The sequence below is a fragment of the Dysidea avara genome, chromosome 8 (genome assembly GCF_963678975.1).
Source record: "Dysidea avara chromosome 8, odDysAvar1.4, whole genome shotgun sequence".
NCBI classification, from domain to species: Eukaryota; Metazoa; Porifera; class Demospongiae; order Dictyoceratida; family Dysideidae; genus Dysidea; species Dysidea avara.
Genome location: NC_089279.1, coordinates 27,802,792 through 27,828,608, shown reverse-complemented (window position 1 = coordinate 27,828,608; position 25,817 = coordinate 27,802,792). Strand labels below are relative to the sequence as shown.

The following is a 25,817-nucleotide window of genomic DNA, read 5'->3' as shown; positions in this document are numbered from 1 at the left end:
ATGTTATGCTTAAGAAACGTCAAACTTTAAAGCTGTTTTTGGAAGGAGAAAATGCATCAACTGACAGCTAGCAAAAATGTCACTAAACAGCCATTAGTCTTAACACCTTATGACAGCAAACACCTAACTACTACAAACAAGACTACACCACCACCAATATCAGTAATTTAACCAAATAACATCTGATATGTCACTATATTAATGGATACAATAGCCACACAAATCACTGGTAATTCATCACACAATGAATATATCAGGTACACACGCTTTGTGACTATATAATGGTTGCTATCATTTTATCATCTTACTGAAAATTACAAGCTCAACAGTGCAAATTTAACTAAATAAGCATTCTTCATTGCCTGATTTAGAGACCATAAACAGTTTCACAATGATAGCTAGTAAAGGAAATAAAGCTACAATTATCACACATCCTGAAGTCCTTCGTTGCAAGTTGAAACATCATTAATGTAGTTAGCTCACCTCTAACCTACTTGTCACCAATCTTTCTCCCATGTACATACGTGTAACTGATCGGTCTATCCACCACCATCATCTGATGGTTGTGGATTTGGTAGTTATATACAAGGACTCTGTCTGCCATGGGAGACCTAACCAAAATTGAAGGATCAGGGAGTTATTTACAGGGTGTATATATGTAGATTAGATGGCATTGTGAGTACTTTTGAATGGCAAAGGAGACTTTTGGGTGTAACAGGTATCACTTAGTATACAGGGAAGCAAACCTATTACTTTAGCTGTGATATTAAACGGCAAAGAAGGTAACTTGTCACATTTACTTGGGCATTGACACATTTCATTCCTACATACAGGTGGACAATAAATGCTAGTATGGCATGAATGAATACATAATTATATTACTATTATATGAATTCTGACATTTTATTTCATGTGCATGTGCAGTGGCCACAGTGAAATATTCGTTTCATTACCATAATAGCTGTGGAATTGATGTGCATTATATATGCATTCTATACCAAGCTGCAAAGGTATCGTCCCTAAAAATCCATGCATAGTGAAAAAGTTGTGAAATGAAAGATGCATGGTGACCAAGAAATCACTGCATGGTGTGATGTGCCGACTTCTTGGGCCATATAACACACTACCATGTGCCTTGATTTACTGTAGATTTAGTACATAACAAAATAGTGTATACAATATGAATATTAGCAGTGAGTTACTAAAGTGACATATATACACAATCAGTGTCGTAGTCTTTCTGTTTTGGGTCCTGTGAGTTTAGTTGTGTTCTCTACATGTGGAAGAGTATGTGTCACCTTCTGTTGTTTTTGAGACATTTTACGAGCAAATATTCTTGTGGCATTAGTTGTAGCTGGAGTGTGCCTGGTTGCATAAGGATACATTGTCTGCTGAAGAACTTCTGAAAACCTTCTTGGTTGCTGTTTGTGTATAGTTGGTAAGTGAACAGCTTCTGAAGGTGACTTTGAAGGTGGTTGATTGCTGAAATTGAAATTGCTATTTGCGCTAAAGTCCACGCGATTTGCTAATGAAGGCATTAGAAATTTTCTGCTTGGTGTCTAACAAACAATTCATCAAACAGCATGCATTTTTCTTAAACTCCATATACATACATTTTCCTGATGACTTGGTTGTGGTCTTTCTTTCTTTTTGTAGGCCTTCGTCCTCCATGAGGTTGTGCTAATGTTAACTCCATGCTATGAATAATACAGGTCCAACACTGCATATTTATGTGGACAATGTACATACGTGTACCTTTGTCCTCAAGTGACCAGCCACATTTTTCCTAATTGCATCAATTGCTGTATACACACAACACACTGTGCACCATTCATATCTAGTATATACATTACTAGCCTGGAATAGAGAGTGTGCTTAGCCAGTTAGCATTTCCTCTCACTACATTTGTTGCAACTATTTCTTCTTCAGTGCTTTCCATAGAGCTTGTGTGCTGTAAATTCAAAAGGGGGATACATTGTACATGACTGTAATATCAAGACACACGGTAGTGTGTCGTGCGGCCCAAGAAGCCGGCGCGCCACACCGTGAGTATATTGACAGGAAGAACGAAAACGTCATTTTCACACCTTTGTATCTCGGTGATCACTTATCTGATTGGAACCAAATTTGCTACACAGTTGCCCGCCAGCCAAGGGAGTCTACATTCCAAATTTGAAGGAAATCGCTCCAGCCATTTCCGAGATACGAGCTGCCAAAGTTTCGTTTTTTTTTCTTGGTTTTTTTTTTTTCTTCTTCTTCTTCGTCTTTTCGCACACTTGCAAAAATTGCTATAACAAGCAAACGCGTACTCCGATCGCCTTGAAATTTGGCACACCGAAAGGGAGTCCAAAGGCGAATCCTAGCATCAAATTTGGTACAAATCCGATGAATGGTTCAGGAGTTATTACCGATTATTCGCGTAAAACAAGATCGATTTGTTGTCACGCCTACAGGGTAAACCGCTTCATGGAATGAGTTGAAAATTGCTATGTATATGGAGTAACCATCGTAGGAGTGCCTTTTGGTGGTTTGAAAGGAATCGAGATAAAGACCACGGAGATATGACACAAAACCCAACCTGTGTCACAATTACGCGATCGATTTTTATGAATAAAAAAGTATTAGTTTTCACGCCTACTAGGCAAACCGCTTAGAGCAATGAGCTGAAAATCGGTGTATAGCTGGAATAATCTTCATAGAAAGTCCTTGCAGTAGTACAGAAGAATCGGATTACAAACCACTGAGTTATGATTCGAAAGCCAACTCCGTGTAGCAAATGCGAGATCGAGATACTCTAATAGAACAGTCACCCTAATAGAGCATTCGGCTAATTTATTTACTCCATTATAGAATTTTATTACATCACAAGTTATTCTGTAGGGAGTTCAGCTGCAAACAGTTAATCTTATAGACAGTTCAGCAAGAAGACAGTCACCATGTGGAGAGTTAAGCAAATATACCACTATAGAGATTCAGAACATTACAAGTCACACTGAAGAAAGTTCAGCTATAAACAAGTCATGCACTGTGTAGAGAATTCAGCTACAATTAAGTCACTCTCTAGAGAATTCAGTTACACAGAATTCAGCAACACACAAGTCACTGTGGAGAGAGTTCAGCTACAAACAAATTACCCTTTAGAGTGATCAGCTACAAACAAAACACTTTGCAGGGTGTTCAACTGCAACAAATCAATTACCTTTAGAGCGATCAGCAATGAACAAATCAACACAAATCTACCTGTAGAGAGATCAGCTAGAAACAAATCACCCTGAAGAGAGTTCAGCTACAAAAAATCACCCTGTAGAGACATCAGCTAGAAACTAGACACAATGTAAGGAGTTCAGCTACAAGCAATCACCCTGTAGAGAGTTCAGCTAAAACAAATCAACCTGCAGAGAGATCAGCTACAAACAAATCACCTTATAGAGAGTTCAGCTACAAACAGATTACCTGTAGAGAGATCGGCTACAAACAAATCAACCTGCAGAGAGATCAGCTAGAAACTACACACAATGTAAGGAGTTCAGCTACAAGCAATCACCCTGTAGAGAGTTCAGCTAAAACAAATCAACCTGCAGAGAGATCAGCTACAAACAAATCACCTTATAGAGAGTTCAGCTACAAACAGATTACCTGTAGAGAGATCGGCTACAAACAAATCAACCTGCAGAGAGATAAGCTATATACACACAAATCAACTTGTAGAGAGATCAGCTACAAACAAATCACCCTGTAGAGAGATCAGCTAGAAACTACACACAATGTAAGGAGTTCAGCTACAAACAAATCACCCTGCAGAGACAAACTAGACACAAAGTAAGGAGTTCAGCTACAAGCAAATTACCCTGTAGAGAGTTCATCTACAAACAAATCAACCTGTAGAGCAATCAGCTAGAAACAAATCACCCTGAAGAGAGGTCAGCTACAAAAAAATCACCCTGTAGAGAGATCAGCTACAAACAAATTGCCCTGTAGAGAGATCGGCTACAAACAAATCAACCTGCAGAGAGATCAGCTACACACAAATCAACTTGTAGAGAGTTCAGCTACAAACAAACTACCCTGTAGAGAGATCGGCTACAAACAAATCAGCCTGTAGAGAGTTCAGCTAAAACAAATCAACCTGCAGAGAGATCAACTACAAACAAATCACCTTATAGAGAGATCAGCTACAAACAAATTACCCTATAGAGAGATCGGCTACAAACAAATCAACCTGCAGAGAGATCAGCTACACACAAATCAACTTGTAGAGAGATCAATTACAAACAAATCACCCTGTAGAGAGATCAGCTAGAAACTACACACAATGTAAGGAGTTCAGCTACAAATAAATCACCTTATAGAGAGTTCAGCTACAAACAAATCACTCTGTAGAGAGATCAGCTAGAAACTGGACACAATGTAAGGAGTTCAGCTACAAGCAAATCACCCTTTAGTGAGTTCAGCTACAAAAAAATCAACCTGCAGTGAGATCACCTACAAACAAGCACCTTGTACAGAGTTCAGCTACAAACAAATTACCCTGTAGAGAGATCGGCTACAAACAAATCAACCAGTAGAAAGATCAGCTACACACAAATCAACTTGTAGAGAGATCAGCTACAAACAAATCACCCTGTAGAGAGATCAGCTAGAAACTAGTCACAATGTAAGGAGTTCAGCTACAAGTAAATCACCCTGTAGAGAGTTCAGCTAAAACAAATCAACCTGCAGAGAGATCAGCTACAAATAAATCACTTTATAGACAGTTCAGCTACAAACAAATTACCTTGTAGAGAGATCGGCTGCAAATTAATCAACCTGCAGAGAGATCAGCTACACACAAATCAACTTGTAGAGAGATCAGCTACAAACAAATCACCCTGTAGAGAGATCAGCTAGAAACTAGGTACAATGCAAGGAGTTCAGCTACAAGCAAAATCACCCTTTAGTGAGTTCAGCTACAAACAAATCAACCTGCAGTGAGATCACCCACAAAAACGCACTTGTACAGAGTTCAGTTACAAACAAATCATCCTGTAGAGAGATCAGGTAGAAGAATTCACCTTGTGGAGAGTTCAGCAACAAAGAAACCACCATGTGGAGAGTTCAGCTGCAAACAAATCACCCAGTAGAAAGATCAGCTAGAAGAAGTTACCTTGTAGAGAGTTCATTTACAAAGAAACCATATTATAGAGAGTTCAGCTACAAAGAAATTACCCCGTAGAGAGTTCAGCTAGAAGAAGTCACCTTGTAAAGAGTTTAGCTACAAAGAAACCATCATGTACAGAGTTCAGCTACAAAGAAACCACCTGTACAGAATTCATCTACAAACAAATCATCCTGTATAGAGATCAGCTAGAAGAAATTACCTTGTAGATAGTTCAGCTACAATAATTCACCCTGTAGAAAGATCAGCTAGAAGAAGTCACCTTATAGAGTGTTCAGTTACAAAGAAACCATCATGTAGAGAGTTCAGCTGCAAACAAATCACTCTGTAGAGAGTTCAGCTACAAAGAAACCGCCATGTAGAGAGTTCAGCCTCATACAAACCACCTTGTAGAGAATTCAACTACAACAAATCACCCTGTAGAGAAGAAGTTACCTTGTAGAGAGTTCAGCTACAAAGAAACCACCATGTAGAGAGTTTAGCTGCAAACAATTCACCTGTAGAGAGTTCAGCTAGAAACAAATCACCCCGTAGAGAGATCAGCTGGACGAAGTCACCTTGTAGAGAGTTCAGCTACAAAGGAACCATCATGTAGAGAGTTCAGCTGCAAACAAATCACCCTGCAGAGAGTTCAGCTACAAAAAAAATCACCCTGTAGAGAGTTCAGCTAGACGAAGTCACCTTATAGAGAGTTCAGCTACAAAGAAACCATCATGTAGAGAGTTCGGCTATAAAGATACCACCATGTAGAGAGTTTAGCTGCAAACAAATCACCTGTAGAGAGTTCAGCTACAAAGAAACCATCCTGTATATAGTTCAAATACATTTCAAGTCACCCAGTAGAGAGATCAGCTGCAAAAAAAATCCTGTGGGGAATAATGAGCATGTAATAAATATATGTATATAATTTGTATAAGTACTAATAAAATCAAAAATAATTGAAGTACTAAAATTCTTCTTTAAGTTCTTTTCTTCTTCCTGTGGTAAAGAAAAAAACACATGGGTTAAAAAAGCCCCTAAGCCAGCCATAGGCCGGCTTTGCAGTATACAAATACAAAAAGAAGTGATATCTAATCAAAAACAGCCAAGCTGTAAAAAAAGGTGCGGCCCCCAAAAAAGCCATGGTGAAAAAAGTTGTGAAATCCAAGGTGGCGGCCAAGAAATGGCTGTGATGGTAGGTTAATGGTTACATTTTAATAACGGCAATTCAGGTGAATTTTGTGCCGCTTGGTCTTGGCACCAAATTCACCTGAATTGTTGTTATTAAAATGTAACCATTAACCTACCATCACAGCCATTTCTTGGCCGCCACCTTGGATTTCACAACTTTTTTCACCATGGCCTTTATGGGGGCCGCACCTTTTTTTACAGCTTGGCTGTTTTTGATTAGATATAATAATACATGACAGAACTCGCATACATATATTGTATATATGTCGCTATGTACATACATACTACCAGAATATGTTAACTGGATTTGCAATCAATAGTCTTCCACACACACATGCAACACTGCAAATTTGAAAGATCATAATTTTGTTTCTGTAAAACACAGAAACCGGAAATTTCTCCATTGATTATTTATATATTGTAGCTAAGTTCTAAATATATACCTCAGAAAGCAATGGCTTTTCTCACTTTGTAGATATGCATTGTCAAAGTTGGAAAGTGAGACATGACTGTGTGTGAAAGACATCTTGTCACAAATTTGGTGACATGCACTATATAGTAACATGACAGTAGCACATAATTGTAGTGCACAGCATTTGCATACAATTATTGTAACAGATATAGTAGCTTACAGGTTTATGTTTGGGTGCAGGATTGTCATTTAGTTGCTCTACTGTGGCGAGGATGTTTCCCAGCATTGACTCTATTTCATCTATAACAATTTAATACAAGTAATGTTGCAGTGGCCGATCCAGGCTTTTAGTATGGGAGTTCCACTCAGAAGCATAGGTGCAGAATAGTCAGTACTTGGTAATATGAAGGGTTCAGGGAGATAAATTTACCATAAAGGATGGTAAAATACATAAATGCTTTAAAAAATTGTCCAAAGATGTGTATACTAGTCTTGTTTGGGATGGTTCTATGCATGCAGCTCTCCCATGGATCTACTGCTGTGTGTTGTGCACACTTTTATTTTATTACCTGGAACCTCAAGCTTCTCCATTGATTTGTATAGTTTTTGGATAGTACCATCAACCTTTGATACGAGTATAGCATTGGTCTGTGTAATACAATAGTTCTACTCACCTTCTTTGAGAGCTGATCAAAGTATGCTACTTGTGTAGTTTCAATTTCCTTCTTGTGTTCTTCATAACTATACAAGTGTATTTCTATAATGGAAACCACCTCCTTACTTTACTCTTACTGCTGTACAGATCCTATGATTTCTTCATCAATTCCTTTTAGCTCTTTGTCCAGCCATTTTTGCAGTTCATTAATACTCTATTAGTACAGTTGCTCACATGAAATATCACTACACTTGTTTATCCAAAATTACCTTTTTAGCGTCCTCACTTGTCAGCAAAGTTCTTTTATTTGGTATGGCAGCTAGTTTTCTCTGATGCATCCACTGAAATCATACCATTATGCTACACATTTAAATGCAATTACCTTTAGCTTAATAAACAACTTTAATTCTAACATGACTCAAGAAACAGCTAAAAGGTTTAAATTAGGATTTGTTATAAAGTGTATAGTGCTACTATACTGACCACTTTTGATGACATCAGCCAAGTTATTGATTGGAATAACCAGTTTCTGTAACAAAAATGTTCAAGTAAAATTAATAGTTGTGTAACTTTCAGTTGATGAAAGCATACTTTCAGCCATGGTGCACAAGGAAAAATGTCTTGCAAACTTAAAGTGAAAGTTGCATAACATGCAGCTAACCTTATCACCAAAAATATTGTTAGGAGCAGCATTACTTAAAGTCATCATCAATTTCTCTGATCCTGTGGATGTAGTTATATTGATAATGCACACACCACATGGAATTGAGTACCTTCTCTTCCCAATAAAATCATTATCACATCCACTGCTTCACACAAACAATTGTACTGTTCTCTGTACTACAATGTGAAGGATATAATGTTATATACCTTTGCTGTGTTGCATACATCACTTAAAGACATTTTACTTTGTGGCTTAAAGTTTCATCAGTCGTATTAGTGAGTTCCGCTATTTCCTTCTCAACAGCATTCATTTTTTTCTGCCCTTGCATCAGTAACTCTTCCATAGTGTTAAGCTGTTGTTCCAGTAGTCTAGATGTATGTTTTGTTGACTGTGTATACATGAGGTAACTTGTAATTGGAAATAAAATGATTTATGCCTCTTACACTTTGTTTCTTAGAGGCAACAGCAGTAGGTAACTACGTACACATATTGAGAACAAAACGTTACGTTTTGTGATTCAAAAGTCACTAACTTGTTCTTCCTTTTCTTCTTTTTGTTGATTGGTTGTGCTAGTAGAGGGGACCATTATAGTCTTACTATGTGATGCAGCTTCTGTTTGTGAGGCTCCAGCGTGTGTGGTCTCATTTTTATCTGCTTGACTCAATTGTCTTGATGCAGCATGGATTGAATTTGCATGATGGTTGACTTGCTATACATAAAAGTAAGAAAATTAGCAAAATAAGTTGGAATTACTGCAATGTATACCTACACACCTGAGGGGTAGACGTATGTCTGGCAGCGTTATGCTTTAGTGAGCTCTGTCCTCAACTTCTGAACAGTCTAATGTATTCAACATAATGCACAAATCTTTTGTAGAGGTACTAGCCTCTACAAGTTCTCTGTTTGATATTTCTATTTCACTTAGTTTGGATTTGTCTGTTTCATTTCTTTGCATCAAATATGAGTTGTGAGTCTTTAAACTCTCAAGCTCCTACAGTGTGTGCAAGCATTAAAAGTGGTATTCCATTTTGAAAGAAGTTCTCACCTCAGTCCTGCCTTTGATGGTTTTCTCCAGCTTATGCATATGAACTTTAGACATACAAGTGTGTAGATGATTACATAGTACTACCTGCCACACTTTACAGCCTTGTTTGTATACATAGTGAGTATTTGATCTCTGTTATGCATTCCACTGTCTCCTGTTATGTATAGAATATTCGGATCCCATATATGCACAATAGCGTTACGTGGCTTGTGATACAAGCATGTAGCTACTTATAACCATTACCATTTCCTTGTGACTGCAAATCTTTTCTTCTAAAAGTTAGAGGTTACTAACGTATATAGTATATGTATATAAAAATGGCTTACCTAAGAGCATTAGACATCTTAGCAACTAGTTGAGCATTGAGGGTTTTCAGTTGTTGTACCATTTGAAATGCATTCTGAATCGCAGACCTACATATATTAAGTTGTGCACATGTACAAACATGACATGTACATCCTTAAGGTTGTGTATTCCTTTAATACTTACACTAATTCATTTATATCAGGAATGTGGTGTTCATTTGTACTATAGTTGAGTTCTGCAGCCGCAGCCGTGTTATTTCACACTTGCGCTATCACAAGTTACAAATGCTTACACACTTACCTCATCAAAGAATCTTTCTAAACATTTCTTGAAAAACTAAATGAATTCATCATGAAAATGTAGACCCATGTGGTTAAACAAACTGATCCAGCTGGAACTTGGCTCCAGCTGAATTTTATATATAGTTAAACTTACTTCTTTTACTGAGGATAATTCCTACAAACAAACACACTAGTCAATGACAGTACTTGCATGGTATTCAAATGTTTCTTACCTTTTCTCTTCTAGCTCCCAGTGCTTCAAGCTTCTTGAAGAGATTTTCTAATGCCTTGTAAAATATAAAACAAAAAAGGGACTTTAAGACCACACCATCAGTTTCTCATTTTATCTATTAATTTAGCCAACTAGGGAATTTATATAATTACACTCAGAGTCATGTGACCAACCTGATTCAGCTATCTATACACATATAGCATTGCATTGCATCATCTTGTGGATGAGAAACTATCAAATTAGTTTGTCTGGCCTGACATATACAACACTCACCTTTACAGGAATAGACACAGCCGCAGCTGATGGCTGTAATAAAGAGTTATGTATAAGTGAATTTTCTACGTAGACCCTACCATGTACAATTCACTCTCTTCCTCAAAACTCTGAAGTATCTAAATTGCAGAAAATACTTGGCTTGGCTTGTAGTTGTATATGTACAAATAGTTACATCACCTGATCTACTCTTGCTTTTATCATGTGCAGTTCATCAATGATGTTTCGTCTTATATGAACTCTGTTCTCCACAGGAGATGGCTCACGCAGCAATCCCATGCTGGAGGGTCTGAATTGTCTTTGCTTTGTCTTCTTCTTGTACATGTTTACTGGTTCCCTATTCTCAACTGGTCTAGTAAGACTATACTAATAGAGCTAACAAGAGCTATTTAAATTTTGGTAAAGTGTGTAAGACTGTGGAAGTGACAAGTTTGAGAGGGGAGAAATGGTGCAGAGGTCTTAAGACAGAAGTGTTCATTTTTAGGAATGCTTTCTCTGCTGTGCAGAGTATATGAATAAGGATGTGGTGGTGCTAACATTAATGATGGCTTTCCTTTAATTGTGTAGATGTTATATACACGTATTCAGAGTCTACTGTAGTGAAAAACATGTATTCTTGTAAAGCTATCTGAAAGAAAAGACAGCAAAGACAATGGAGTGTAGGAAGATTTAGGGAGAGAATCTGAAGTTGAGGGGAGTCAGATTTTCCTAAATCTTGTTTAGTTCCTAATCTTGTTTAGCTCTTAGCTTTCATTTTGGAAAAGTTGAGTTTACTAGTTTGTACCAGTTGCTATACTTGTTCATCTGGAGCACTTTCAATGAGTATAGCTTTGTTTTCTTTTTGTATTTATGTTGTATTTATGTTTGTATTTATGTTGTATTTATGTTGTATTTATTAATGAAGCACACTATTTCCATAAAATCTGCACATTAGGTATATCTGCATGACTGTATTGTACAGTTCAGGGGTGGATCCAGGAGCTGGCAAGGGGAGGGGCACAAGTTGTAGGTGGTTGGGGAGAGCACTAGTTGCTGTACTTTTTAAGTAGCAATAATCACTCCTTAGCAGGTTGACTATTCTCATTATGGCCTTTGCAGATGGTTGTGAAGTCTTAAAAGCTATCTAAAAGGCTATGAAAGTCTTAAACACCAGCAACACGATAATTATTTTTAGTATGTACAAAGGTGCTAGGAGAGTTTGACAGTTGTTTTAACTTTGATTTCAGGTGAGTTTGTAATAATGGTGGTAATATGCAGTTTTCATGAGTTGATTTTGGTTTGACAAGGTGTATAGTATTTCTATCAAAAGAAGTATGACTCTTCCACCAAGGTTGCAGGGAGGAGGGGGGGGGGGGGGGAATTTGCCCCAAATGCCCCATTCTGGATCCGCCATTGCAGTTGAATGCCAGTTCTTATGCATAACATATTATGTTTTGTATTGCTTTTAAGCTTAAGCTGATTGTTTGGGAGTACTATTAAGCTGAAAGAATTTTGAAGTGGCACATAATTTGTTGCCATTTGTGGAATGATTATTCTTCTATTGCTATACCCTAAAACAGATGAGTTAAAGCAAATGTAATGGTGCATGGATTATCCTAATACATCATTTAAACACAGTGTTATATATAAATACCCTAAATAACTAAATAAAGCAACCATTTTCTGGCAAAACATCCTGACTGCCTGGCAGACTCCTGTAAGCATTCGAGCATTAATCAGATGGTTGCAGGTTCAAGGCTGCCCAGATCCAGTCATGGATTTATTTTCTCCTTTCTCCACCTTTTCAAACACACTTTCCGTAGCAACTTTACAACGGTTGTAGGACCAGGTGTCCTACAGACCTTCAGCACTTGTGCTGTAAAGCCTTAATAATAAAATAAATAAAAAACAATTTATAGACATAATTATAATTAGAAGAAAATTAGTGCATTCTTTAAATAGTATATTAGGCATTATGCTCAAGCTATTTATTGTATAAAGTACCCAGTTATAGTGTTTTACATTTTAGCCATCATTTCCTCATACCACCCAACCATGTATGTAGTCCACTAACCATACACAATTAGTGTCAATAGACCAAAACTGGCTATATTAAGCCACACACACATGCACACAAGTGCATGCACACACACACACACACACACACACACACACACACACACACACACAGAGCCCATGGAAGCTGTACAAAACACAGCCATTGCCACCCGGTGAACCAGCAACGTGATGCCTGTGCAACACACACACACAAATACACTTTGAATGCCTGCTAGTGTCAGACTGTCAGTTAAGCCAACTTTGAACAGGCTGTAGGACCAGGTGTCCTACAGACCTTCAGCACTTGTGCTGTAAAGCCTTAATAAAGGCCAAACAGCCAATAATTTTACATTATTATTAATACTCAGTAGACATGCACTCATTTAATTACCCAATTATGTATTTTGCAAAGGATTTCATGACAATAAAATTAATAATTGAATAAATAATAAATGACCAAAATCTTGACTGCTAGAACATGTAAACAGCAGATGAGTTATGCTAAACTGCAACTAACACTGCTGTAGTATAGACAGAGTATTGATAAAAAGGAAAATATGCCAATAGCTTATTGATGATTATCCAGTAATCTCACATCCTCCCTTTAAACAAACCACTTCATCATTCATCTGATTTGTTATCGTTGCTGTTCCACTGTAGTTGCCCTGTATAGTAGAACATTGTTCACTACAAGGCTATATGATTTGCTCATATGAATCTCAATTCTTTTATAGTAGCTTAGCATATAGTAGCTATAGATTCCACCAATGCCACAATTTCGTTTTGGCCATGTTGTATATGAACTACGGTATAATATACTATGACTATTTTATGTGCAGGTACATAGTAGTGAACTGGTTCTCATAATATGGTACGTATGTATAGCAATATGGCAGCTGCAACTTGGAAAATACATTGTAGCTGTATAACTGTGTCTACATCTATAGCTACCTGAATTGTGAAACCTTTTGCAGTAGTTTTATATCTGTAGTGAAAGCCTTATGTCAAATTCAATACCCAATGCATGTGAATTGACTTTGTCTGCTGGTTGTACTGTATAGGATTTACAGTGTTTATGAATATGAAATTATGCTTTAAAGACTTTAATATTAATGCAGTCAAATTTCACTTGCATGTTACAACAAACATTTAATATTACATTGACAATATATTAAGCTTACTGGAAGTATAGAAGAAGTTTTAAGGAATGTTGAGTAGTTGAAGTGCACATCTCCTACAATGAGTATAGTGTATGGTATGCTTACGTTGCTTATTGAGCCACGTACCTGCTGGTAATGGACACTGCATTTTGTCTAAGTATGACAAAAGATAACAAAAGTCGTATGTTTCTTTCAGTGGTGGAAAGTTTTTGAAAAATGCCTTTACAAACACTCGACCACTAGTCACTTTCTCCACTGTGTATCAAAGAAAAATGTGATCAGGCCTGCAACAACAGGACATGTAGGCACAAGCTACACTCCATCACATAACAGATCATATCTCAGGACCAGGATAGAATAGCTATCTGCATTCTGCAAGGTGCCAATTAAATGTTTAATAAGGGCTGGAAGTTGTGTGGCCATAGCATAATGGCATCAAAAATATGAGTCATAAAAGTTTAAAAGGTAGGAAAATTTTATGTGCCCACCTGCCCTGTTTTTGCAGGCCCGTCATATTGTTATAAAGCTCTATGGTTTTTGAATGGGTGTGAGTGTGATTGTGTGTGCGCATGCGCACGTGCGTGCATGTGTTGTGTGTGTATGTGTGTAAGTAAGTGTGCATTGCATGCAGACTAACTTATGGTACCATCCAGTTCGCCTGTAATCTTTTGTCCCTCTACAGGAGGGTTGGGATAGAAGTTCACTTTCACATTCTGCATTAGTGAATTTGGCTTTGCTACATAACAGGTAGTAAAGGCACATAATTGTCTACATAGCTACCACTTTTATTGCATACTGATATACGCATGTGCATACACATGTATGTTGTATGAATATAAATGCATACATTAGCACACACACAGTGTGTACATATACATTATGTAAAAGTGCATAATACAATGTACTGCATGTTGCTTGCTAGTGAAAAGAATGTAAGAGACATGACTACATATTATTACACCTGCCATCATAAACAAAAGTTGATCTCAGATCTATTATACATATGGTTACATATTTAGATGTATACTCACTGCATGACTCAGCCCAACACTTGAACTGGAATTCTGCATTGCATTTCACAATTAGAAGAATAATGAAAAGTAGCGGGTTTTGCATTTTAATATGTATAGCCACAAAACTCAATCAACTCTTGTCAACTAAACAGTTCTATGAACCGAGTGAACATGTTATACTGGTGTATCTTGACACACAATTACATCAGTACACATGAGTTGAATGGACTCAATTCAGAGATAACATCAATGGTATAGAAAATGAAACTAACTAGTTGAATGAGCTTACCAATTAAAAATAATAGTACGCACAACAACATAATTGTTTTATTCATATACAATAAGAGTATTCACAAGCTATTATAATTGTAGAACTGTATTATATAGTGAACTATAGCCTAGTCTTTCTTTGCAAGTCTTTTCTTGAATATATTATCATGCATGTTACCATGCCATTGTTCAAATCTTGTTTTATATGTATACAGTCCATTAACATTTTGTGTCTCTATTATTACTATTACTATTACTACCACTACCACTACTACTACTACTAACTCATGTTTAGTGTGGCTGAAATATTGTCTGTTTTGCATAATTACTGTTTCTCCATTGTAGCTATTGTGAATAATTAAACCACAATGTGTAAAATGAAAAATATAGCTAATATCCAGTAATATCTTGGTCTCACAGTTAGCATGAAAATTCATCACTGAATATATGCATACCAATTAATTGTCAGCATATAATGGTCTCATGTTCCGTTCTAAAGATAAAGTATACAGTGTATGTACGTAACTTTGAAAATCATGGAGCTATACTATTGCATATATATAACTCCATAGTATTCCTTGCTAGCTAACAATAGTTGCACTGCTAATAATTATCTAATCCAAAACAGCCAAGCTGTAAAAAAAGAGTGCGGCCTTCAAAAACTTGGCACAAAATTCACCTGAATTGTTGTTATTAAAATTTTTACCATTAACCTACCATCACAGCCATTTCTTGGCCGCCACCTTGGATTTCACATCTTTTTTCACCATAGCCTTTTTGAGGGCCGCACCCTTTTTTACAGCTTGGCTGTTTTGGATTAGATTTCACTTCTTTTTGTATTTGTATCTTTGGGACTTTTTTAACCTATCTTTTTTCTTTACCACAGAAAGAAGAAAAGATGAAGCAGATGTACTTTAAATATTTCTGATTTTATCAGTAAATGTACAAATTATGTATATAATACATATATTTATTACAGAACTCTCCATGGTGGTTTCTTTGTAACTGAACACTCTATAAGGTGACATCTTCTAGCTGCTCTCTCTACAGGGTGAATTGTTTGTAGCTGAACTCTCTACAAGGTAATTTCTTCTAGCTGATCTCTCTACAGGGTGATTTGCTTGTAGCTAAATTCTGTACAGGTGATTTGTTTGCAGCTGAGCTCTTTACAGAATGGTTTCTTTGTAGCTGAACTCTCTACAAGGTAACTTCTTCTAGCTGAACTCTCTACATGGTGGTTTGTTTGTAGCTGAACTCTCTACAAGGTGACTTCTTCTAGCTGATCTTTCTACAGGGTGATTTGTTTGTAGCTGAACTATCTACAAGGTAATATCTTCTAGCTGATCTCTCTACAGGGTGATTTGTTTGTAGCTAAACTATCTACAAGATAACTTCTTCTAGCTGATCTCTCTACAGGAAGATTTGTTTGTAGTTGAATTCTGTACAGGTGATTTGTTTGCAGCTGAACTCTTTACAGAATAGTTTATTTGTAGCTGAACTCTCTACAAGGTAATTTCTTCTAGCTGATCTCTCTACAGGGTGATTTGTTTGTAGCTAAATTCTGTACAGGTGATTTGTTTGCAGCTGAGCTCTTTACAGAATGGTTTCTTTGTAGCTGAACTCTCTACAAGGTAACTTCTTCTAGCTGAACTCTCTACATGGTGGTTTGTTTGTAGCTGAACTTTCTACAAGGTGACTTCTTCTAGCTGATCTTTCGACAGGGTGATTTGTTTGTAGCTGAACTATCTACAAGGTAACTTCTTCTAGCTGATCTCTCTACAGGGAGATTTGTTTGTAGCTGAATTCTGTACAGGTGATTTGTTTGCAGCTGAACTCTTTACAGAATAGTTTCTTTGTAGCTGAACTCTCTACAAGGTAACTTCTTCTAACTGATCTTTCTACAGGGCAATCTGTTTGTGGCTAAATTTTCTACAGGGTGATTTCTTTGCAGCTGAACTCTCTACATGGTGGTTTCTTTGTAGCTGAACTCTCTACAAGGTAATTTCCTCTAGCTCATCTCTCTACAGGGTGATTTGTTTGTAGCTGAATTCTCTACATGGTGTTTTCTTTGTAACTGAACTCTCTGCAAGGTAACTTCACCTCAGTTTGCCTTGTAAAATATAAAACAAAAAAGGGACTTTAAGACCAAACCATCAGTTTCTCATTTTATCTATTAATTTAACCAACTAGGGAATTTATATAATTACACTCAGAGTCATGTGACCAACCTGATTCAGCTATCTATACACATATAGCATTGCATTGCATCATCTTGTGGATGAGAAACTATCAAATTAGTTTGTCTGGCCTGACATATACAACACTCACCTTTACAGGAATAGACACAGCCGCAGCTGATGGCTGTAATAAAGAGTTATGTATAAGTGAATTTTCTACGTAGACCCTACCATGTACAATTCACTCTCTTCCTCAAAACTCTGAAGTATCTAAATTGCAGAAAATACATGGCTTGGCTTGTAATTGTATACGTACAAATAGTTACATCACCTGATCTACTCTTGCTTTTATCAAGTGCAGTTCATCAATGATGTTTCGTCTTATATGAACTCTGTTCTCCACAGGAGATGGCTCACACAGTAATCCCATGCTGGAGGGTCTAGATTGCCTTTGCTTTGTCTTCTTATCAAGACACACGATAGTGTGTCGTGCGGCCCAAGAAGCCGGCGCGCCACACCGTGAGTATATTAACAGGAAGAAAGAAAACGCAATTTTCACACCTATGTAGCTCTGTGATCCCTTATCCGATTGGAGCCAACTTTGCTAGAGACGTGCCGCCTAGTTAGGGGAGTCTACATACCAAATTGGAAGAGAATCGCTCCAGCCATTTCCGAGATACGAGCGAACAAAATTTCGTTTTAATTTCTTCGTTTTTTTCTTCTACTTCATTTCGCACACTTCGCAAAATCCGCCATAAAACACGAATGCGTGCTCGGATCGGGCTGAAATTTGGCACACTTAAAGGGCTCATTAAGGCAGATCTCTGTACCAACGTTGGTAGGAATCCGATGAACATTCACGGAGTTATGACCGATTATTTGCGTAAAATAAGGTCGAAGGTCTGTCACGCCTACAGGGTAAACCCCTTGGAGGAATCAGTTGAAAATTGATATGTAGATGGAGCAACCATCGTAGGAGTGCTTTTTTGTGGTTTGAAAGGAATCGGGATAAAGACCATGGAGATATGACACAAAACCCAACCTGTGTCAAAATTACGCGATCGATTTTTATGAATAAAAAAACTATTAGTTTTCGTGTCTACCAGGCAAACCGCTTAGAGCAACGAGCTGAAAATCAGTATGTAGCTGGAATAATCATCATGGAAAGTGTTTGCAGTAGTACAGAAGAATCGGATTACAAATCACTGAGTTATGATTCGAAAGGCAACTATGTGCAGCAAATGCGAGATCGAGATACTCTAATAGAACAGTCACCCTAATAAAGCATTCAGCTGCATGTATAATTTACTCAGTTATATTACATTGCAAGTTATTCTGTAGGGAATTCGGCTACAAACAAGTCACCCTGTAGTCAGAACAGCTAGAAGAAGGTGCCTAATAGAGAGTTCAGCTACAAAGAAGCCATCATGTAGAGAGTTCAGCTGAAATAAATCACCCTGTAGAGAATTCAGCTACAAACAAATTGCCCTGTAGAGAGATCAGCTAGAAGAAGTTACCTTGTAGAGAGTTCAATTACAAAGAAACAATCATGCAAAGAGTTTAGCTGCAAACAAATCACCCAGTAAAAAGTTCCGCTATGAACAGATCACACTGTAGAGAGTTCAGTTAGAAACAAGTCATCCTGTAGATAGATCATCAGCTAGAAGAAGTCACTTTGTAGAGAGTTCAGCTACAAAGAAACCACCATGTAAGAGAGTTCAGCTGCAAACAATTCACCTGTAGAGAGTTCAGCTAGGAACAAGTCACCCTGTACAGAGATCAGCTAGAAACAAGTCATCCTGTAGAGAGTTCAGCTAGAAGAAGTTACATTGTAGAGAGTTCAGCTACAAACAAATCACCCTGTAGATAGTTCAGCTAGAAACAAATCACCCTGTAGAGAGATCAGCTAGAAACAAGTCACCCGTAGAGAGTTCAGCTAGAAGAAGTTACATTGTAGAGAGTTCAACTACAAAGAAACTACCATGTAGAGAGTTCAGCAGCAAACAAATCGCCCTGTAGAGAATTCAGCTACAAACAAATCACCCTGTAGAAAGATCAGCTAGAAGAAGTTACCTTGTAGAGAGTTCAGCTAGAAACAAATCACCCTGTAGAGGGTTCAGCTACAAACAAGTCACCCTGTAGAGAGTTCAGCTAGAAGAAGTTACATTGTAGAGAGTTCAGCTACAAGAAACTACCATGTAGAGAGTTCAGCAGCAAACAAATTGCCCTGTAGAGAATTCAGCTACAGACAAATCACCTTGTAGAAAGATCAGCTAGAAGAAGTTACCTTGTAGAGAGTTCAGCTACAAACAAATCACCCTGTAGAGAGTTCAGCTAGAAACAAGTCACCCTGTAGACAGATCAGCTAGAAACAAGTCACCCTGTAGAGAGTTCAGCTAGAAGAAGTTACATTGTAGAGAGTTCAGCTACAAAGAAACTACCATGTACAGAGTTCAGCTGCAAACAAATTGCCCTGTAGAGAATTCAAATCACCCTGTAGAAAGATCAGCTAGAAGAAGTTACCTTGTAGAGAGTTCAGCTACAAACAAATCACCCTGTAGAGAGTTCAGCTAGAAACAAGTCACCCTGTAGAGAGATCAGCTAGAAACAAGCCACCCGTAGAGAGTTCAGCTAGAAGAAGTTACATTGTAGAGAGTTCAGCAGTTTAGCTGCATACAAATCGCCCTGTAGAGAATTCAGCTACAAACAAATCACCCTGTAGAAAGATCAGCTAGAAGAAGTTACCTTGTAGAGAGTTCAGCTACAAACAAACCACCCTGTAGAGAGTTCAGCTACAAACAAGTCATCCGGTAGAGAGATCAGCTAGAAGGGTCACCTTGCAGAGAGGTCAGCTACAAAGAAATCACCCTGCTTCATCTTTTCTTCTTCCTGTAGTAAAGAAAAAATTACAGGTTAAAAAGCCCTAAAGCTGGCCATAGGCCGGCTTTGTGGTATACAAATACAAAAAGAAGTGAAATCTAATCCAAAACAGCCAGCTGTAAAAAAAAAGTGCGGCCCTGAGAAAGGCTATGGTGAAAAAAGATGTGAAATCCAAGGTGGCGGCCAAGAAAAGGTTGTGATGGTAGGTTAATGGTAAAAATTTTAATAACGGCAATTTAGGTGAATTTTGTAAGCGGCACAAAATTCACCTAAATTGCCGTTATTAAAATTTTTACCATTAACCTACCATCACAGCCATTTCTTGGCCGCCACCTTGGATTTCACATCTTTTTTCACCATAGCCTTTCTCAGGGCTGCACTCTTTTTTTACAGCTGGCTGTTTTGGATTAGGTACATGTTTACTGGTTCCCTATTCTCAACTGGTCTAGCAAGACTATACTAATAGAGCTAACAAGAGCTATTTAAATTTTGGTAAAGTGTGTAAGACTGTGGAAGTGACAAGTTTGAGAGGGGAGAAATGGTGCAGAGGTCTTAAGACAGAAGTGTTCATTTTTAGGAATGCTTTCTCTGCTGTGCAGAGTAAATGAATAAGGATGTGGTGGTGCTAACATTAATGATGGCTTTCCTTTAATTGTGTAGATGTTATATACACGTATTCAGAGTCTACTGTAGTGAAAAACATGTATTCTTGCAAAGCTATCTGAAAGAAAAGACAGCAAAGACAATGGAGTGTAGGAAGATTTAGGGAGAGAATCTGAAGTTGAGGGGAGTCAGATTTTCCTAAATCTTGTTTAGTTCCTAATCTTGTTTAGCTCTTAGCTTTCATTTTGGAAAAGTTGAGTTTACTAGTTTGTACCAGTTGCTATACTTGTTCATCCGGAGTACTTTCAATGAGTATAGCTTTGTTTTCTTTTTGTATTTATGTTGTATTTATGTTTGTATTTATGTTGTATTTATGTTTGTATTTATTAATGAAGCACACTATTTCCATAAAATCTGCACATTAGGTATATCTGCATGACTGCATTGTACAGTTCAGGGGTGGATCCAGGAGCTGGCAAGGGGAGGGGCACAAGTTGTAGGTGGTTGGGGAGAGCACTAGTTGCTGTACTTTTTAAGTAGCAATAATCACTCCTTAGCAGGTTGACTATTCTCATTATGGCCTTTGCAGATGGTTGTGAAGTCTTAAAAGCTATCTAAAAGGCTATGAAAGTCTTAAACACCAGCAACACGATAATTATTTTTAGTATGTACAAAGGTGCTAGGAGAGTTTGACAGTTGTTTTAACTTTGATTTCAGGTGAGTTTGTAATAATGGTGGTAATATGCAGTTTTCATGAGTTGATTTTGGTTTGACAAGGTGTATAGTATTTCTATCAAAAGAAGTATGACTCTTCCACCAAGGTTGCAGGGAGGAGGGGGGGGGGGGGGGCATTTGCCCCAAATGCCCCATCCTGGATCCGCCATTGCAGTTGAATGCCAGTTCTTATGCATAACATATTATGTTTTGTATTGCTGTTAAGCTTAAGCTGATTATTTGGGAGTACTATTAAGCTGAAAGAATTTTGAAGTGGCACATAATTTGTTGCCATTTGTAGAACGATTATTCTTCTATTGCTATACCCTAAAACAGATGAGTTAAAGCAAATGTAATGGTGCATGGATTATCCTAATACATCATTTAAACACAGTGTTATATATAAATACCCTAAGTAACTAAATAAAGCAACCATTTTCTGGCAAAACATCCTGACTGCCTGGCAGACTCCTGTAAGCATTCGAGCATTAATCAGATGGTTGCAGGTTCAAGGCTGCCCAGATCCAGTCATGGATTTATTTTCTCCTTTCTCCACCTTTTCAAACACACTTTCTGTAGCAACTTTACAACGGTTGTAGGACCAGGTGTCCTACAGACCTTCAGCACTTGTGCTGTAAAGCCTTAATAAATAAAATAAATAAAAAACAATTTATGGACATAATTATAATTAGAAGAAAATTAGTGCATTCTTTAAATAGTATATTAGGCATTATGCTCAAGCTATTTATTGTATAAAGTACCCAGTTATATTGTTTTACATTTTAGCCATCATTTCCTCATACCACCCAACCATGTATGTAGTCCACTAACCATACACAATTAGTGTCAATAGACCAAAACTGGCTATGTTAAGCCACACACACACGCACACAAGTGCACGCACGCACACACACACACACACACACACACACACACACACACACACACACACACACACACACACACACACACACACAGCCCATGGAAGCTGTACAAAATACAGCCATTGCCACCCGGTGAACCAGCAACGGGATGCCTGTGCAACACACACACACAAATACACTTTGAATGCCTGCTAGTGTCAGACTGTCAGTTAAGCCAACTTTGAACAGGCTGTAGGACCAGGTGTCCTACAGACCTTCAGCACTTGTGCTGTAAAGCCTTAATAAATAAACTAATTTCCATTTGGTTCTACAAGGGGTACTTTGAGATAAGTCACTCTCTAGAGTTCCTATGGATATATATACTTGAAATTGACAAGAAGAAAAAATCCTGACCACCTGGCAGACTCCTGTAAGCGTTTGAACATTAATCGGATGACTGCAGGTTCGAGGCCGCCCAGGTCCAGTCATGGATTATTTTTCTCCTTTCTTCACCTTTTCAAACACACTTTATGTACCAATTTTAAACAGGCTGTAGGACCAGGTGTCCTACAGACCTTCAGCACTTGTGCTGTAAAGCCTTAATAAATAAACTAATTTCCATTTGGTTCCACAAGGGGTACTTTGAGATAAGTCACTCTCTAGAGTTCCTATGGATATATATACTTGAAATTGACAAGAAGAAAAAATCCTGACCACCTGGCAGACTCCTGTAAGCGTTTGAGCATTAATCGGATGACTGCAGGTTCGAGGCCGCCCAGGTCCAGTCATGGATTTTTTTTTCTCCTTTCTTCACTTTTTCAAACACACTTTATGTACCAAGGCTGTAGGACCAGATGTCCTACAGACCTTCAGCACTTGTGCTGTAAAGCCTTAATAAGAGCCAAACAGCCAATAATTTTACATTATTATTAATACTCAGTAGACATGCACTCATTTATTTAATTACCCAATTATGTATTTTGCAAAGGATTTCATGACAATAAAATTAATAATTGAATAAATAATAAATGACCAAAATCTTGACTGCTAGAACATGTAAACAGCAGATGAGTTATTCCTAAACTGCAACTAACACTGCTGTAGTATACACAGAGTATTGATAAAAAGGAAAATATGCCAATAGCTTATTGATGATTATCCAGTAATCTCACATCCTCCCTTTAAACAAACCACTTCATCATTCATCTGATTTGTTATCGTTGCTGTTCCACTGTAGTTGCCCTGTATAGTAGAACATTGTTCACTACAAGGCTATATGATTTGCTCATATGAATCTCAATTCTTTTATAGTAGCTTAGCATATAGTAGCTATAGGTTCCACCAATGCCACAATTTCGTTTTAGCCATGTTGTATATGAACTACGGTATAATATACTATGACTATTTTATGTGCAGGTACATAGTAGTGAACTGGTTCTCATAATATGGTACGTATGTATAGCAATATGGCAGCTGCAACTTGGAAAATACATTGTAGCTGTATAACTGTGTCTACATCTATAGCTACCTGAATTGTGAAACCTTTTGCAGTGGTTTTATATCTGTAGTGAAAGCCTTATGTCAAATTCAATACCCAATGCATGTGAATTGACTTTGTCTGCTGGTTGTACTGTATAGGATTTACAGTGTTTATGAATATGAAATTATGCTTTAAAGACTTTAATATTAATGCAGTCAAATTTCACTTGCATGTTACAACAAACATTTAATATTACATTGACAATATATTAAGCTTACTGGAAGTATAGAAGAAGTTTTAAGGAATGTTGAGTAGTTGAAGTGCACATCTCCTACAATGAGTATAGTGTATGGTATACTTACGTTGCTTATTGAGCCACGTACCTGCTGGTAATGGACACTGCATTTTGTCTAAGTATAACAAAAGATAACAAAAGTCGTATGTTTCTTTCAGTGGTGGAAAGTTTTTGAAAAATGCCTTTACATACACTCGACCACTAGTCACTTTCTCCACTGTGTATCAAAGAAAAATGTGATCAGGCCTGCAACAACAGGACATGTAGGCACAAGCTACACCCCATCACATAACAGATCATATCTCAGGACCAGGATAGAATAGCTATCTGCATTCTGCAAGGTGCCAATTAAATGTTTAATAAGGGCTGGAAGTTGTGTGGCCATAGCATAATGGCATCAAAAATATGAGTCATAAAAGTTTAAAAGGTAGGAAAATTTTATGTGCTCACCTGCCCTGTTTTTGCAGGCCCGTCATATTGTTATAAAGCTCTATGGTTTTTGAATGGGTGTGAGTGTGATTGTGTGTGCGCATGCGCACGTGCGTGCATGTGTTGTGTGTGTATGTGTGTAAGTAAGTGTGCATTGCATGCAGACTAACTTATGGTACCATCCAGTTCGCCTGTAATCTTTTGTCCCTCTACAGGAGGGTTGGGATAGAAGTTCACTTTCACATTCTGCATTAGTGAATTTGGCTTTGCTACATAACAGGTAGTAAAGGCACATAATTGTCTACATAGCTACCACTTTTATTGCATACTGATATATGCATGTGCATACACATGTATGTTGTATGAATATAAATGCATACATTAGTACACACACACGGTGTGTACATATACATTATGTAAAAGTGCATAATACAATGTACTGCATGTTGCTTGCTAGTGAAAAGAATGTAAGAGACATGACTACATATTATTACACCTGCTATCATAAACAAAAGTTGATCTCAGATCTATTATACATATGGTTACATATTTAGATGTATACTCACTGCATGACTCAGCCCAACACTTGAACTGGAATTCTGCATTGCATTTCACAATTAGAAGAATAATGAAAAGTAGCGGGTTTTGCATTTTAATATGTATAGCCACAAAACTCAATCAACTCTTGTCAACTAAACAGCTCTACGAACCGAGTGAACATGTTATACTGGTGTATCTTGACACACAATTACATCAGTACACATGAGTTGAATGGACTCAATTCAGAGATAACATCAATGGTATAGAAAATGAAACTAACTAGTTGAATGAGCTTACCAATTAAAAATAATAGTATGCACAACAACATAATTGTTTTATTCATATACAATAAGAGTATTCACAAGCTATTATAATTGTAGAACTGTATTATATAGTGAACTATAGCCTAGTCTTTCTTTGCAAGTCTTTTCTTGAATATATTATCATGCATGTTACCATGCCATTGTTCAAATCTTGTTTTATATGTATACAGTCCATTAACATTTTGTGTCTCTATTATTACTATTACTATTACTACCACTACCACTACTACTACTACTAACTCATGTTTAGTGTGGCTGAAATATTGTCTGTTTTGCATAATTACTGTTTCTCCATTGTAGCTATTGTGAATAATTAAACCACAATGTGTAAAATGAAAAATATAGCTAATATCCAGTAATATCTTGGTCTCACAGTTAGCATGAAAATTCATCACTGAATATATGCATACCAATTAATTGTCAGCATATAATGGTCTCATGTTCCGTTCTAAAGATAAAGTATACAGTGTATGTACGTAACTTTGAAAATCATGGAGCTATACTATTGCATATATATAACTCCATAGTATTCCTTGCTAGCTAACAATAGTTGCACTGCTAATAATTATCTAATCCACAACAGCCAAGCTGTAAAAAAAGAGTGCGGCCTTCAAAAACTTGGCACAAAATTCACCTGAATTGTTGTTATTAAAATTTTTACCATTAACCTACCATCACAGCCATTTCTTGGCCGCCACCTTGGATTTCACATCTTTTTTCACCATAGCCTTTTTGAGGGCCGCACCCTTTTTTACAGCTTGGCTGTTTTGGATTAGATTTCACTTCTTTTTGTATTTGTATCTTTGGGACTTTTTTAACCTATCTTTTTTCTTTACCACA

At 37.3% G+C, this 25,817-nt stretch overlaps 5 protein-coding genes and 1 long non-coding RNA gene across 7 annotated transcripts in view; 1 reads left to right on the top strand and 5 right to left on the bottom strand.

Annotated features, from left to right (window-relative positions):
* The window catches only part of LOC136264907 (uncharacterized), a 3,321-nt gene extending 3,202 nt beyond the window's left edge, over window positions 1-119 (top strand). Inside the window, exon 11 of the mRNA XM_066059673.1 lies at window positions 15-119. Coding sequence (XP_065915745.1) covers window positions 15-71 — 57 coding nt within the window. The 3' untranslated portion in view covers window positions 72-119. The remainder of the gene's footprint in view (window positions 1-14) is intronic.
* A 1,006-nt stretch (window positions 120-1,125) lies between these two features.
* On the bottom strand, window positions 1,126-7,866 carry LOC136264419 (uncharacterized). The gene is made up of 10 exons (XM_066059147.1): window positions 7,775-7,866; window positions 7,662-7,721; window positions 7,530-7,606; window positions 7,412-7,478; window positions 7,307-7,361; window positions 6,958-7,037; window positions 1,858-1,951; window positions 1,756-1,802; window positions 1,614-1,697; window positions 1,126-1,559 (listed from the first exon to the last, which is right to left on the bottom strand). Exons 1-10 carry the CDS (start codon window positions 7,805-7,807, stop codon window positions 1,224-1,226), a joined length of 933 nt encoding a protein of 310 aa, XP_065915219.1. The 5' UTR covers window positions 7,808-7,866; the 3' UTR covers window positions 1,126-1,223.
* LOC136264420 (uncharacterized) lies at window positions 7,709-9,185 on the bottom strand. The gene is made up of 10 exons (XM_066059148.1): window positions 9,102-9,185; window positions 8,943-9,047; window positions 8,830-8,896; window positions 8,589-8,765; window positions 8,500-8,532; window positions 8,301-8,444; window positions 8,166-8,232; window positions 8,054-8,115; window positions 7,876-7,921; window positions 7,709-7,821 (listed from the first exon to the last, which is right to left on the bottom strand). Exons 4-10 carry the CDS (start codon window positions 8,640-8,642, stop codon window positions 7,811-7,813), a joined length of 417 nt encoding a protein of 138 aa, XP_065915220.1. The 5' UTR covers window positions 8,643-8,765; window positions 8,830-8,896; window positions 8,943-9,047; window positions 9,102-9,185; the 3' UTR covers window positions 7,709-7,810.
* A 3,459-nt stretch (window positions 9,186-12,644) lies between these two features.
* On the bottom strand, window positions 12,645-14,558 carry LOC136263987 (putative phosphatidylglycerol/phosphatidylinositol transfer protein DDB_G0282107). Of its 2 annotated transcripts, none has more exons than XM_066058662.1 (5): window positions 14,422-14,558; window positions 14,028-14,126; window positions 13,517-13,645; window positions 13,412-13,464; window positions 12,645-12,895 (listed from the first exon to the last, which is right to left on the bottom strand). In XM_066058662.1, exons 1-5 carry the CDS (start codon window positions 14,504-14,506, stop codon window positions 12,809-12,811), a joined length of 453 nt encoding a protein of 150 aa, XP_065914734.1. In that variant the 5' UTR covers window positions 14,507-14,558; the 3' UTR covers window positions 12,645-12,808. The 2 variants fall into 2 exon arrangements, with proteins under 2 accessions (XP_065914734.1, XP_065914735.1); XM_066058663.1 differs by having other exon boundaries at window positions 13,517-13,543.
* A 2,423-nt stretch (window positions 14,559-16,981) lies between these two features.
* On the bottom strand, window positions 16,982-17,397 carry LOC136263650 (uncharacterized). Its single transcript, XR_010704730.1, has 3 exons — window positions 17,182-17,397; window positions 17,082-17,120; window positions 16,982-17,034 (listed from the first exon to the last, which is right to left on the bottom strand). It is a non-coding gene; the product is annotated as an uncharacterized lncRNA (long non-coding RNA).
* A 5,494-nt stretch (window positions 17,398-22,891) lies between these two features.
* Window positions 22,892-24,840, bottom strand: LOC136263877 (putative phosphatidylglycerol/phosphatidylinositol transfer protein DDB_G0282107). The gene is made up of 5 exons (XM_066058499.1): window positions 24,681-24,840; window positions 24,285-24,383; window positions 23,774-23,902; window positions 23,669-23,721; window positions 22,892-23,152 (listed from the first exon to the last, which is right to left on the bottom strand). Exons 1-5 carry the CDS (start codon window positions 24,763-24,765, stop codon window positions 23,066-23,068), a joined length of 453 nt encoding a protein of 150 aa, XP_065914571.1. The 5' UTR covers window positions 24,766-24,840; the 3' UTR covers window positions 22,892-23,065.
* Window positions 24,841-25,817: the final 977 nt, after the last annotated feature.

What these genes read in the sequence shown, in the direction of transcription:
- LOC136264419 (XM_066059147.1), bottom strand. Translation starts at nt 7,807, where the DNA reads ATGTTAGAATTAAAGTTGTTTATTAAGCTAAAG. An exon ending in CAAGTGAGGACGCTAAAAAG is followed by an intron (nt 7,607 to 7,661) that starts GTAATTTTGGAT and finishes CTGTACTAATAG; the next exon opens with AGTATTAATGAACTGCAAAA. An exon ending in ATCATAGGATCTGTACAGCA is followed by an intron (nt 7,479 to 7,529) that starts GTAAGAGTAAAG and finishes ACACTTGTATAG; the next exon opens with TTATGAAGAACACAAGAAGG.
- LOC136264420 (XM_066059148.1), bottom strand. Translation starts at nt 8,642, where the DNA reads ATGGTCCCCTCTACTAGCACAACCAATCAACAAAAAGAAGAAAAGGAA. An exon ending in AAGAAGAAAAGGAAGAACAA is followed by an intron (nt 8,533 to 8,588) that starts GTTAGTGACTTT and finishes ATGTGTACGTAG; the next exon opens with TTACCTACTGCTGTTGCCTC. An exon ending in TTGCCTCTAAGAAACAAAGT is followed by an intron (nt 8,445 to 8,499) that starts GTAAGAGGCATA and finishes ATGTATACACAG; the next exon opens with TCAACAAAACATACATCTAG.
- LOC136263987 (XM_066058662.1), bottom strand. Translation starts at nt 14,506, where the DNA reads ATGCAAAACCCGCTACTTTTCATTATTCTTCTAATTGTGAAATGCAAT. An exon ending in GTGTTGGGCTGAGTCATGCA is followed by an intron (nt 14,127 to 14,421) that starts GTGAGTATACAT and finishes CCTGTTATGTAG; the next exon opens with CAAAGCCAAATTCACTAATG. An exon ending in GCAGTGTCCATTACCAGCAG is followed by an intron (nt 13,465 to 13,516) that starts GTACGTGGCTCA and finishes TACTCATTGTAG; the next exon opens with GAGATGTGCACTTCAACTAC.
- LOC136263877 (XM_066058499.1), bottom strand. Translation starts at nt 24,765, where the DNA reads ATGCAAAACCCGCTACTTTTCATTATTCTTCTAATTGTGAAATGCAAT. An exon ending in GCAGTGTCCATTACCAGCAG is followed by an intron (nt 23,722 to 23,773) that starts GTACGTGGCTCA and finishes TACTCATTGTAG; the next exon opens with GAGATGTGCACTTCAACTAC. An exon ending in AAACTTCTTCTATACTTCCA is followed by an intron (nt 23,153 to 23,668) that starts GTAAGCTTAATA and finishes TCTACTATACAG; the next exon opens with GGCAACTACAGTGGAACAGC.